General features: G+C 30.3%; 2 protein-coding genes across 2 annotated transcripts; both read right to left on the minus strand.

Annotated features, from left to right (window-relative positions):
* Positions 1–1,340: 1,340 nt before the first annotated feature.
* On the minus strand, positions 1,341–7,100 carry LOC107015069 (uncharacterized protein At4g04980-like). The gene is made up of 9 exons (XM_015215235.2): positions 6,732–7,100; positions 5,697–6,050; positions 4,974–5,069; positions 4,741–4,858; positions 3,169–4,531; positions 2,742–2,907; positions 2,499–2,663; positions 2,267–2,419; positions 1,341–1,911 (listed from the first exon to the last, which is right to left on the minus strand). The coding sequence occupies exons 1-9, from the start codon at positions 6,795–6,797 to the stop codon at positions 1,711–1,713; spliced, it is 2,682 nt and encodes an 893-aa protein (XP_015070721.1). The 5' UTR covers positions 6,798–7,100; the 3' UTR covers positions 1,341–1,710.
* Positions 7,101–7,745: 645 nt separating this feature from the next.
* Positions 7,746–8,976, minus strand: LOC107015070. Its single transcript, XM_015215236.2, has 2 exons — positions 8,572–8,976; positions 7,746–8,148 (listed from the first exon to the last, which is right to left on the minus strand). Exons 1-2 carry the CDS (start codon positions 8,926–8,928, stop codon positions 7,963–7,965), a joined length of 543 nt encoding a protein of 180 aa, XP_015070722.1. The 5' UTR covers positions 8,929–8,976; the 3' UTR covers positions 7,746–7,962.
* Positions 8,977–14,711: the final 5,735 nt, after the last annotated feature.

Raw genomic sequence — 14,711 nt, forward strand, 5'->3', positions numbered from 1 at the left:
AATTAAGAAAATAGTAAGTTATAATCCAAAAGGTTTAATTAAGTTAAACATTCCGTAAAGTAAACTCTAAAAAACAAAATGCATGGTTTGTGTTTGTTATGAAGGAAAACAGATTTTTCTCCTAAAAAATATTTTCCTTACACTATCACATTTTTTATTTATATTGAAATGAACTTTTGAACGTAAATTTATATGATTTATTTTAGATTTAGAAGTTTCAGTTTTTTCTTCTAAAAAACTCACGTCCAGCTAAATATTTTTACGTAAATTAAAACGGAGAAAATACTTTAAAAACATAAATTTATATCATTCAATATTACATAATCAAACATCTGCTACAAAGCAAAGTAATTAAAACACGTAAATTGAAACATAGAATATATTTTATATAATAGGGAAAAAGGTCTGAAATATATCTTTGACATTAACACGTGTAATCAATACATAAGGGACCATTTTCACTACAGTAAAATCCTTTTACAGAACAAGTAAAATCATCTTCACAGAAAAATTGTTTGTTGCAAATACATTGGCTTTTGTATCGAAAAGGTTCAAGCTTATAATAATCTTCTTTTTCACACATAAAATCAGTACGGATTGAACTGCGAATGAATAAGATTAATTAATCTAAGTTATAAATATTTGTCAAATAAAAAACACGTATTTTTTGGGATGGACTAAAAATAAAAGTATATCATACAAATCTATTGGTCTAGTCGAATCATTGACTCTGATTATTAGGTTGATCCAATCCGATAATACTCTTAACATAATATGATATCGTAGATTTTATTAAGTAGAGAACATGCTATGATGGAGATTTGTGATGTAAGCTAATGTGTAGAATCAAAATGGACATTTGAAGTGAAGCCCACCAGTTGTTTGTCTTTTTGCTTAAATGAATTGCTTGATTTTCATAGTTTTAATCAGCTCAATGTATGCATGTTAGAATGTAAATTTATTCTGCTTGCAGAAGCTATGTTGTTCGGATCCTTCAAAAATGTCGCCACAACTGTGTCAGATCCTAAAATGTGCATATCTTTTGGAGGATACGACATATACTGGGCGATATTTTTTAAGAGTCCAAGCAACATAGACTTCTACAATATGATAATTCATCAAGGAAGTGTATATAAACTTCAATATTATTGAATATCATTATTTTGGTACTAATATGATAGAAGTGCATGATTTGTCATACTTGAGCTCAAATACACCATACACACTAATTGAATGTATATACATTGTAGCTGCACGTTACGTGCTTTATTCCAAGTTACTAGTTGGCTTATTATTATGGACGATTACCTGTAGTTATCTTTTATGTTACACTATCAATGTATAGTTGTAAAATGTGTATTCGTTTTTGTTGAACTAGGAAAAAACAATCAGTCTCTGCTGCTATAGCCATGCTACAAAATCAGTCACTAAGGTGTGATATATATTGTATGTATGAACAGTGGTAGGGTAAATTAAAGCTACATTTTAGCTCAATTTCTCCCCTCAGTCTAATACAAATAACGGTATTTCGTCTAGCAATTCTCTCCTGGGATAAGCATGAACATTGTAGCTTATGAAGCATGTACAAGGCGCGCGCTTGCCAGGGATAGCATCAACGTGCTGATTGCTCGATTGCAGCCTATATAGTGACTTTCTTTGTTTCCTTTTTTTTTTCGTTTGGGAAAAAAATGGGCACCACCTACTATACATCTAATGATGAAGGTCTGTCTCGATCACTTCAGCCAATTCTTTCGTTAACTTCTCTGCTCTCTCATCTTGTCCACCTGCAAAAGTATAGACTCTGAATGCAAATTGGAATGCCTTCCAAAGCTGTGTGGCTGATTCTTTTTTGGTCCCTTCATTTGTTGGTCCCGCTCCTTCTTTTCCCCCCGCCATTGCTTCTCTCTTTTCCTGATTCGACATTGCAACATTATTTCAAAAATATGGTTAACCAATGTGAATACCACGTAAGCAGATGTAGAGAGTGTTGATCTGAATGATGCACTATGCATTCCATATCAACTTATTTATACGAGTTTAGAGATGTTCGTGAAGATTCTCAAACTTTATCGCCTAAGCATGCTTAGTTTCGGAGTTGTGATGAGATGATCTGGTGCGTTAGTGCTCGTATGATCACATTGTGACAAATCTACTCTATCTAAATACATACATTGAGGTATACTTAAGATGCATTTCAATTATTCGTGTCTTTGTATCAGTTATTCACAAGAGTTTTAGTATTTGTGTGAATTTGATTGTATTTTACCTTCAGTGCAAGTTCCATACAGTTTGAGGAAACATCCACCATCAATTCTTTGATGCGTACAAGGGCGCCGAAATCAAACTGAATCTTATGTGTTTTTAGTTTCTTGGATTCTTCATCTTTAGTCCTTTCTAGAGTGTCCACATCTCCTTTTATCTATATGAGAGAACTATTTGTTAGAACTGCTACCACAAAAAATTTAAGAAATTTTGAGGTCCAGGGACTTAGTTTTTACCTTGTTGAAGTACCTCTCAGCTCTGGCAAGATGTTGGCCAACAGGAGAGGCTGGTTGCCAATTCTGTAAAGTTGAGACTATTGAATCTAATTTGGAATAGAGAGTTGCTGCCGTCCTCAACGCTTCCAACTTCTTACAAGGAAAATCCTCAAATCTTGCTAGGACCTGTACACCAAGAAAATATTTAAGCCAACATCCTTGGAATGGTTAATTATGACAAAAGATAAGAAATATAGAACGAACCTGAGATTCATCTGTTAGTTTCTCAAGGTGGGATTCGACATAATTGTGGAATGTAATGAGCTCAGACATATCTGATGTATTGAAAATAGCAATGGCCTTCTTCATCTCCTTGATTAGTTTTGCATGATTTTTGACATCCTCTTCAATTTGTTGGAAATATGCTGACCTGTGAGATATAAAATATAAACATCATAGAATAAGTTGCCTCCTACCAAAATAATTACTCTTTCGTTTGTCTTACTTCCCTTTTCAGTCTGTTTCAAAAAGAACACCTCTTTCCTTTTTTTAGCAACTCTCTGATTCTTATCTTTTCACACGGAATGTTTAAGACCACAAGATTAAAGAGCATTTCAGTAGTCTTCTGTGAAGTCATAACAAGTCAAACGAATTGAAACGGAGGGAGTATTTGAGATTTCAGAAAGATCACCTCTTTGTCATCTCAGCCAATGCATCAGCCATTCCTGGTTTACCTCCTTTGGAGGCATTAAAGTTTCCCTTGCCTCCCTTTTGCTTACCATTTAAACTAGATCCTTCAACTTTCCCCTTAAGAGATCGATAAAGATTTCCCATTTGGGATGATCTTTTCAGTTTAGTGGCTGCTTTCCTCAGTCGTGGATTTTTGGCACCTGCGAAAGTTGGTGGTGGTGGTGGAGGTGCCCCTCCCTTTTTCGTTTGCATGGGTGGAGGTGGTGCTGATCTTGGCGATGGTGGATTTGCAGCTCTCTTTCCCATGGGCATTGGTGGCGGTGGAGGTGCAGCTACCTTTCCCATTGGCGTCGGTGGAGGGGGTGGTGGAGTTGCTCTATTTGATGCCTTTGGTGGAAGTGGATGTGGGGTTACCATACCCTTTAGTCCTTTGTGAGGTGAACATGGAGGTGGAGGCGGAGGTGGAGGTGAATGTACATTTTCTGATTTCCTGGGAGGTGGCGGCGGAGGACAAGGCACTGCTCTATTTTTTGATGTAATTGAAGGTGGTGGAGGTGGAGGTGGAGGTGTTACTGTGTTTCCTGATGTAATACGGGCTGGTGGTGATGCTGGTTCTGGCTCGTTGTTCTCACACGAGGAATCAGGTTGAGGTGATGTTGGTACTTGCGATTCTATGATTTTTGGTGATAAAATGTTTGGAGAAGGTGGTACTGATGATTGTTCTGTTACATTTGATTGCAACCTAGAAACTGAAGATGGAGGTAAGAGCACATCAAATGTAACGCGAGCTGGGACGGCTTCACCATTTGATGCACCGGTCCAGAATATGCCACCATTTTCCGATGCTTTCTCAAGGCTGTTCAGTAGAATCTCCGGTAAGTCCATCAATTCACAATCTTGATTTACTTCTGTATTTGATCCTTTTTCATCGACATCGCTTCCTAGCTGGACTGAATAGCCTGAATCTTGATTTGCATTGGGGATCATGTGGAACGAGAGACGTCTTACCTCAATCGGGTTCTGGTTTCCAACAGGTTGAACCTTGAGTGATAGGAGAAGAGGGGAAGTGATAGAAGCCTTTCCATTCTTCTTTGAGGAATTGGTTATTATCTCAGGGAGGACTGAAGTAGGAGAGCTCGAAAGGGAGGAATTGTTGCTCGAGTAGATCTCCGAAAAATTCTTCTCAAATGCGTCAGGTGAAGTACTTGTTTCTCTCGTCTGATCATCCTCATCCTCAGTCTCGTCCTCATGTTCATGCTCATGCTCGACCTCTTCCTCATGCTCATGCTCGTCCTCATCCTCATCCGTCATCTCTGGCATCCTATCACTAGCTAACTTGATAATGTCGTCGAGCAATGCCAACACTACATAGGTAATATAAGAAAATGATCATTATAACTGCATATCAAAGCGAAAAATACAACATACTAGTGTAATCTCACAACTGGGGTTTTGGGAAGTATTCTGAAAAAGGAACACTAAGTGCACCAAAAAAGTGCAATTATCAAAGTAGAAGAAACAATATATAGTAACAGAAATCGACAGACAAGAAACTACAGAGAGATGATCATACCATATTCGAAATCATTTAGTTTACTGTTTGAATTCTCTTTGCATGTAAACATCCACTCATCATTTCCTGTCCACATTTCCCCAATTGATTTCAATATATCACAAAAGCATCTCACTTTCTGAAAAAAAAAAGAGAAGGGAAACTTTGGTGAGCTCAATAAGTTGTGATTTTGCTTATAAACAGCAGTACTGCATATATATACTAAAAGTGCTCAAACTTAGGGAGTAAATTACCTCATGTATTGATGTCCCATCTATTTTTGACAACGAAAAATTCGGATTGATCGAAGGGAACAATTTATGTAGATCTCTCAGAGTTGATATCAGCAGCTATTGAAAAACATGGCCATGAAAGAAAAAAATTGGTTAAAGGGACACTTTTTGTTGTTCTCTTCTGAAAATGGCATTCATATTTAACTGAGTAAAGTGACAGTATGTTGCTCGGACTCTTCAAGAATGTTGACAGGTGCGTGTCGGATCCTCTAAAACTAGTGCTTCAAGATAGACACCTTATTTTGGCTTCAATTGGCAACTAAATACTCCAACTTTGAGAATGCACATCATCAGGACACATCAGCTCATCCCCACTGTGTCTCGTGGACAGCCAATGTTAACGTGACACATAACTTTTGGAGGTGTCTAAATGATTATTTTGTAAGTACGACTGTTCAACTGACACCGAGGAGACTAGTTGAAGTTGTTTATATGTGCATCCTCAAAGGTCGAGTCTTCACTTGCCAGTACTTGAGGCCAAGTTCAGGTATCATTATGCCTTTAATATATATGTATACATGGTGATTTTTGACCTATGTACATAATGTAACTTCTCGATGAAGGATAACTCTACGTAGCTGAGGTTGTTGTCCGTGCAACAGTATCTTTGGAGAGTCCGAGCAACATAACTAAGTGATTTAACAAGTGTTGACGACAAACTAACAGAAGAAGTCATATCTGTACCTCATTTGCAGATTCCGAGCCATCACAAGGAGAAAGATCAAGTAAGTGTCTCAACGCGATGATCTTGTTCCTTATACCCGTCATTATTCTGAAGTTGCTAGCCACCCCACATGAATTTTGAAAAGTTGGACTTCTTGTAATTGTTTTCACCCCATTTGAACTATACATTCTGGGACTTTTTGGTGCTTTCACCACATTTGAACCCTGCAATCTGGGACTTTTTGGTGCTTTCACTCCATATGCGTTGCGCGATTTGGAACCTTTGTTTGCTTTTGATCTTCTTGGTACCAACATGGAAGGTAATTTCTTTATTACTCTAGTATGTAATCTCCTAGTTTTACGTGTGTCTTCTTCCTGTAAAAATAAATATTGTTACTAATGGTATTATAACAGGGGATATGTCAAAAATTCAACATGGACGAGTTAAAAAGGGAAGTTCAGTGCACAAAACTCCTGTTACACGCCAAGGAAGAGCGTGGACCACATTGGATCTATAGTACGTATCATTCAACAATTTATATGTTAAGAGATGCTTCGTACACAAACCTCTCACTATGCGCGAGGAAGAGTCTTAACCATGTTGGGTTTATTGTACGTATCATTCATTAATTTATATGTTAAGGGATGCTTCGTACACAAACCTCTCACTATGCGCGAGGAAGAGTCTTAACCACGTTGGATTTATTGTACGTATCATTCATCAATTTACATGTTAAGGACAACTTGGTGCACGAAGCTTCTATTATGCACGAGAAAAAACCTTACACCACATTGGGTCTATTATATCCAGGTTCTACATTTCTGTAAGAAACTATTTGTTTTTTCCCTCATGTGACCTCTTCGTTACATGGCAACAACTCTTCCCGTTGCGCCCAATAAAATGAAAAAGAAAAAATTAAAACATTTATGTTTGCATTTTGGCATAATGAAAAAAATGCAATATTATGTTTTTCTTCTTCATATAATTAAATAAAGATTCTCAATATACAAACATTTTTTTTATTAACATTACAAATTATATGGAAAAAAAATTACCTTTAACAAAGAAGGTTTCCTGCGGAAAATGAAAGGAACAACACCACAGAATACCCCGCTCGCCATTTTCAACGAGTAATAACAAGATAACTTTTTTTATTTTTTTCGGAAAAAGGCTTTTCGAAGAAAAATTATTAGGAAGAAGAATTAAATTTAAAATTTTTTCAAATTCCTATGACCAAAATTTATGTTTTGGTAATAGAAATTTTAATTAAAGATGTTTGGGAAATTGTTGAAAAAAAAAAGAAAAGAGATTTTTGCCTTTAGGCTTTGAGGGAAAATTGGCTATTCCAAAATCATCGTCATGAGGACAAAAAAAATCCTTTGTTTCTTTCTCTCCTTCGTTTCCAAAAGAGAGAGAAAAGAAAAGAAAACAAAAAAGGTTCATTAATTATGTGAAAAAAAAATTATTGGTTTTTTTTTTGAGGCAAAAATAACCATTAATTTTGTCCTGGGGTTAAATAATTTTTATGTAATTAAATTTTTTTTTAGATAAATGGATATTTAATGATTTTTAAAAATTATTATTATTATAAGGTTTGTGTTAGATGAATTTTTTGCATGGATGGAATTACTATGGTTAGAGCGGATTTAAGGTTTTGAATTTGATGAGTTTAATCTTTATATTAGGGGTTGTTTGTGGTTAAAAAGTGAATTATCTATGTATTAAAGGAGAAACATGTTTAACGGTGACATTTTAGTTGTTACACATAAAATTCAACACATCAAGTTTATAAGACTTTGATAATTTGACTATCAATTTAAAATCCCGTATAATTAAAGATTTGTATATTATAATTGAATAGAAGATGAAATAAGTAATACATAAAATAATAATGGATAAATAAGTAAGCACCTTGCATAAATCTAATTAACCAATAACTAAACCACAAGAAAAGGTATTCACTAATCAAGATATAACATGAATTTAGTGGTAAATTAAAAATTTATAAATTTCAAAATTCTGACTTCGTTATTAATCAGTATTACTAATAATTTTTTTCAACATGTGTATGATACAAAAGCTTCAAGCTAAGTTTGTAATTATCACGAAAATGTTATAGATACATCAGATCTATCGATTATCATTATTTTCTATTAATAATATTTCATTGTCCAAGTTCCTTTAGAGTTGGTTTGAATGTTATATCGTATTACATGTTCTCAATGACAACATTTTGCTATAACAATCATAAAATATCGGAACAAATAGAATAAATTGATTAAATGACTATTTTGCCCTTGGTAGAATCCTATCCTTGAAGGCCTCCAAAGTCAATCCTTTCTCCAAATAAACAATATTTGAGGGGTCAAATGGTCCTTTTATTCTGTCTATGCATTTGATCACTGCCCTTGCTGGAAGTACACTTTTTGATGGATCTGGACTTGTCCTATAACTCAAGCATGATGAGAACCCCTAAAAATGATAAATAAAACAATTATCAAATATCCATATAGACAAATAACAACAAAATAGTAATTATATATATATATATATGGTACAACAATCTTTAAGTTTTCTTTAGAATTGATAATTTTTATGTTATATTATATGTTTTCTAAATATTATTACTTTATAACAGGTAAAAATATTAGATATTTTCTCTTTTAGCTAATTTTAAAAAGAATGATATATTTTCTTTTGACACATCTAATATTATATCTATGTTGGACCCTAACTTATTTGAATAGTTTTGAAACATGGCAAAATCTTCTCATATTTCATAAAGTTCGTATTTGGTCAAATTAAATTATTAAATTGAGACTTAAAAATTAACCAACTATGATACAAAGTATCTACAATTTTAGCCATTGAAGTAAAAAAGGAAGTTAAATTTACCTTGAAAATTAGAACTTCAACATCTTCCTCATCTACAAGAGCTTTCACAAGAAGAGCTTCATTTCTCATAGATTGACTATAAAATTCTAGCACTGCTAATTCTGAATTATTATTATCTTCTTTTTCATCATCATCGTTATCGTATATAATTCTTCTCCTTGCATGACAAATCACGATTGATAAAGACCTTTTGACAGTCGACTTATGAGAAGCTAATAAGGAGGAGGATTGCGAAAGACTGAAAATAGTTTGGATTGAGTTGGAATTATGGTTGGGAAAATAGTATGGTAAAAGATAAGGTAAGCATTGTGAATTATTGCATTGGAATAATATTGTATGGTTCAACATGTTAGCCATAGGATAATGTACAAAAGGATGAGGTCCAAATTGGAGGAGCTCATTATAAATCACTTAGTTTTATTTATAGGGAATAAATTTATATTTTTAAAATATATATAGTATTTCATAAGTTATGTTTTTATGTATTTATAACAATGAATAAGTTTAATTTTTACGAGCAAAATTAAAGACATGTCCATTAAAAGGGACAAAATTGTGCAATTCAAAGTTCCTTAAAAGGGTGAGTTTCACAAATAATTTTTTTTATTGGAGGGAGATTACTAATACAAAAAAAATTAATGGATACTTTCACAACTTGAATAGATAACTTATTTCAATTACATTAATAAACTAGTGACTATTTCTGATTTGTCTCATTATTATTTGGGAAACTTTCATATATAGCCACTTAAAAATAATTAATTATTCTTTATAGCTATAGTTTGATAATTATAATTTGTAGCTACATGTTATTTGGAGGAGTGAGGTGAGCGAGACTGGGAGAGAGAGGAGAGAGGCGAGAGAGAGGGGGAAAAGAGTGGGAGAAAGGTGAATTGTATATGTATATTGGTTAGATAATTGTATATTATACAGGTTAAAAAATCCAAAAAATCCCGACTTTTATTAGTTTGGTGGTTTATTAATTTAAAAATTTTACACAAATAAATTTATTTGATATTTTAAAAATCCGAACCAATCCGATCACGTAAACCCTTAGTTTTTAACTATGGGAATATGAATTTACGATCAATATATGAACAATATAGCCCAGATTTGACTAAATTAAGATGGGGATACACGTGATGCAAAGTAAATGTTTTTTTTCATTTTACATTAAAATTTAATGCTAAAGTATAGTTATTTTTAGTAACATTTTAATAATGTTTTAAATGAAGAAACAAATTTTTTACCTGCAAACATGTATTTGATTGATGGAACTTGAAAGTTGAAAATCATAGTCTTGATTCAAAGAGAATCATATGAAGATTTTAGATCAATACACTTTGCCTCTTTTTAAATCAAAATTGATTTTTTGAAATTGACTAAAAATGTATAAATATTTAATTACGATCTTACTTATTATTAAAACGAGTTATCAGATTTCATAAATCTCAAATTTTGATTTTAACTTTGCCTTAAAGCCCCTATCCTTTCATAACAAATAATATAGCTCGATAAAAATATCCATATAATTTTATTTAAAAAATCATATAATTAAATTCTCAGTATACTTCACGCTATCTAGGGTTTAGGCAATGCAATAGAGATTGCTACAAAACATGACAAACAATTATTGTCGGTCGACTAGTTATTCTACTAGCACTTCAATTAGTTTGTTAGCTCTACCTCATTTAGCTAGGGTTTAGGAGGTTGCAACGTGAATATCGACATTATCAGTAACACCAATCACGCTTTCATTAAATTTTTTTCAAATTAATTTAATTTCAAAAAATAAAACATGACAATTAATACTGAACTGCAAAGATATTATATTCAAATATTTAAAACCATTTGACGAATAAGTTCGAGGCAAAGTTGTACTACTTTAAATATGTTGTGCAACACGAGGCTTTATTAGTGTAATAAAACAAACCTACATTATCTACTATTTATAAAGTCGTTCTTTGACTGATAATAATTGATTAGGATATAAAATTAAAATCATATTTATTTATTAACTATTTTCTTCATTTTAAATTATTTATTATCCTTTTTAAAATTATTTTCTCAAATTGTTTATTATTTTAGAAGCTTGGTACAAAATTAATTATTTTTTCTTTTTTTTTATCATTGCTAGAAATTAAATATTGTTTAAGACAACAAACATTTCATTTCAATGAAGATTAGAATTATGTCTTTAAAATATGAATGGGAGTAAATTTTTTAAAAATATTTTATTATATTATTATTATATTTTTTTAAAGGATCAAAAATAAAAACATAACAAATAATTTAAGACGAAGAAAATAGGTAAGTCACCTTAGATAAGGTAGCCACAATTTGATAGTCTAACTTTCATAGAAATTAGTTGTTAAATCTCTTTTTTTAAAAAAAAAAAAAATATTTATGTGTCAATTCTTGTAGTTGATAGATGACTACGTTAATAAGCGGTGGATCTTTTAATTTGAAAGTATTTGACAAATATAAAAATAATTAAAATAAAATAATTTAAAATAAATTAAAAAGTATTTAATAAAATTAAAAATAACTTAAAAATAAAAAATTACCACCCCTTATTTATTTTTATTTTTTTAAACAAATTCAAACGGGCTCTGTACATTTGAAAAATAGTGAATGAGTTTTTATTTTTTTTTAACGAATAACGACGGTGGATTTCTTTGTAAAGGAATATCCATCACTTACCTTTTCTAGCATATTTATATGACGTAATTTCACAAAATTTTCAAAATAAATATTTTTATCTTATAGAAATATATAATTGCCAATCTAATGTGTTGTGTAACACATATCAGTTATTTCTATATGAGTTTGTTCTTTTCAGCCACTAAAATTGTCATTCGAAGACATAAAACTAAAGTCTTTAATATTATCATTTTAAAAAAGAAATTTACGTAGATTTTATTAATTTAGAGTTCATTATTTAAATATAGTCTAATTTATAACGTATTATATTAGATTTTGATGCTTCTAGATATGTATACACTATCTCGGATAATGAGGTCAATTTCAGGTATAATATATTTTAGATACATTATATCTAACTGGATTCACATGTATTTAAGTTACATAACAAATTTCGCGAGCTTCCCTCTCCTCTCTATCATCTCACTCGTCACTCTTTCATGTATCTGGTGTCTCAATCGGAAGAGTTTGTCTTTAACTTGCAATTTGTGGGAAGAAATTTTAATTACTTATTTGCAATAATTATCTACATATTATTCAAATATTTGAAACCAAATATATTTGAAGAACAAGTTCAAGCAAAGTTGGATCTAGCCACTACTTTCCATGTGTTGTGCAACACGAGATTTTTAGTGTAAAACTATATTAGTATTTTTCTTATTTATAACTAGTTATTTGACCAAAGACTTCATTAAATTTCACTAAAATAAAGATTATAAATTAGGGATATATCATATATGATGTTGATTAATAATGGAGTGTCGATAGTAGCTAGTTAATAATGATAATTGATGATAACGTTTAATAGTTATGACATATGATAATGTTAATCTATAACAAAGAATAATTTAGAGATTCGTAACGATTGATGATTGTTATAGTAATTATGATTTGTGATGATGGTCGTAAAAAAATAAATATAAATCAAATAAAATGAAAAGAAGGGATTAATTGAGTAGGACATAAATTTGAAGTCTATTATTCTAATTTTTAGTTATACCAATTAAGAAATTGAAGAGGTCTAGTCAACCTTAGACGAGCTAATCCCAATTTGTAAGTCCAAATTTTATAGAATTATATTATTGTCAAAATCTCATTATTATTATTATTATAGATTTCAAATAATTGAGATGTCAATGAGAATTAATTAGTAGAGAATATAGAACATGTAATGCATGTGTGGCCACGTATGGCAAATACTTTTCCATTAAATGGCCAAAAAAAAAGAGATAATGACGTTGCTAATTATTCGTTAGAGATTTAAAATGATCGTGTTAATTAAATAGAAGATAATTTATTGAACCAAGAGAGGGTTGGGTCTCGAATTTGAAGTCTTATGTATGCGTGCTTTTATTCAACCGAGCTCATTTCACGTGACGCACAAGGCAAGGCCCTTAGTCTTACCTCATAGTCTATTTAATGTATATAATTTTTTTTATAGATTGTAATTATTATATTAGAGTGAGATTCATTCGATATACATATGTTGCTATTAGAGACTCTCTTTGTGTCAATATACTTAATTATATTAACTATTTTATTTATTTTTTTTATAAAATAAAAATATAACCTGTAAATGGCCTAAAAAAAAGGCTGGTCAAGATGGCTGGATAGTCTCTTCCATATTGATGAGCATTAGAGTTATTCATAACAAAAACAACAACCATGATGATTTAGACGTTTAAATAAATAAATAGAGTATTTTTTAAAGTAAAATAATCGAGTTTCTTTTATTTATGTTTTAGATTCGATATGTAATTAAAAAAATATTATTTTAATAATATTTTTATATTTAATCTAGATTAATATTACACAAGATTGGGATTGAGACAAAGATAGGGAGTTTGCGGAATGGGGTCAGAAGATGTGTGCTGAAAGACGGAAAAATTAATAATCAATATAAAATGTCACTTGCGAAATTTATTTTTCCTATTTTAATTAAATAAGTTATTTTCCTTAAAAAGAAAAATTTATTTTAAAAGAGAAAATATTTACCTAAAATTTCAACTGCCTAATACTAAAAATAGAAAAAAATTCTGTCTCCATCTAAAAAACCATTTATAAGTAAAAAAAAAAATTGTTGCTCTTTTTAAGGTTAATTTGACCAGTTTAGTATATTCAAATAATAAATCATATCTTTATTTGTCGTGCCAATTTTTTTGCACTCATTACTATAAATAATTTATATCTATATATATATATACATATATATATATTAAGGTTATATATTACCACATTTGAACAATTGAATATATTTAAAAATAAAAAAATATATCTTTATTACAGTACTAATTTTGGACTCATTACTATATATATGAAGTTTATATATAACCACATTTGACCGGTTAAATATATTCAATAACAAATGGATATCTTTACTATAGTACTAATTTTGCACTCATTAATATAAATAATTTACGAATGCAATGAATAATATGGACCACTTAATGTAAAAACTTCATACTAAATAACATTATAAAATTACGTTAATATTTTCACACATTATATTTAAATAACACAAAAAGTATCTTTATTTTTCCTCAAGAAAATCTTTAGGACTTTTCAATGCTTCACTAGCAATTTCTTTTTAACTAGTAGTTATATTATTTATTGCTTTCATAAATTATTTTTAGTAACGAGTACAGATTTATAATAATAATAATAATAATAATAATAATAATAATCTTAAGTGGCGATTTTGTCGGTATATATGTTACTTTATTATTTGTACATCAAGACGATAGAGAGGTTATAGATTCAAACATAACATATTAATAATTAAATACGTAAAATAAACACAATGGTAAAGGAAAACTAATCAGTACTATAATAAAGATATATTCAGACGGATAATTTTGATGAAATTAGTAATGGGAGGGGTAAATTTAACTTTACTTTAACGGCGAGGATAAAAGCAAACAATAAACCAAAGTTGAGAGATATTTTTGACCCTTTTCCCTTTATTTATTAATATATATATATATAAGAGGGATGTTTCAGTCAACGCGTGTGCTTTTCAAAAATATTCGAGAATGATTTAGTCATTTAAGGTTTATTATTGTTGTTTTTATAAATTAAAACTCTCAATATATCATATTTATCAATCATCACAAACTAATTTTAAAAATACATTCAAATATTATAAAAATAATTGACAAAAAAATTATAAAATTATAAAATTAAAACAAATAAAATAATATATATTAAATCCGAACTTATCTATAATTTTCTATATAAGGCTCAAATTAAGATGGCTCTACATAACCTTAAAAAAAAGCACAAATATTATTCAACTATACCATTTTTTAGAAACTTTATTAAAACGTTTAAAGTGTGTGAATTTATATAAGAAAATAATGTCCATTGCTGCAAAAGTCTTTTCGATATTTTTAAATGAATAAATATATTTAATTCGTACAGATAACAACAACCATGAA

The sequence above is a fragment of the Solanum pennellii genome, chromosome 3 (genome assembly GCF_001406875.1).
Source record: "Solanum pennellii chromosome 3, SPENNV200".
In the NCBI taxonomy this organism is placed as follows: Eukaryota; Viridiplantae; Streptophyta; class Magnoliopsida; order Solanales; family Solanaceae; genus Solanum; species Solanum pennellii.

Excerpts from the sequence above, each read along its gene's own strand:
- LOC107015070 (XM_015215236.2), bottom strand. The coding sequence starts at position 8,928 with ATGGCTAACATGTTGAACCATACAATATTATTCCAATGCAATAATTCA. Across the intron at positions 8,149-8,571 it reads TTGAAGTTCTAATTTTCAAG|GGGTTCTCATCATGCTTGAG; the intron begins GTAAATTTAACT and ends TATCATTTTTAG.
- LOC107015069 (XM_015215235.2), bottom strand. The coding sequence starts at position 6,797 with ATGGCGAGCGGGGTATTCTGTGGTGTTGTTCCTTTCATTTTCCGCAGG. Across the intron at positions 5,070-5,696 it reads GCTCGGAATCTGCAAATGAG|CTGCTGATATCAACTCTGAG; the intron begins GTACAGATATGA and ends GTTTTTCAATAG. Across the intron at positions 2,908-3,168 it reads TTGGCTGAGATGACAAAGAG|GTCAGCATATTTCCAACAAA; the intron begins GTGATCTTTCTG and ends TATATCTCACAG.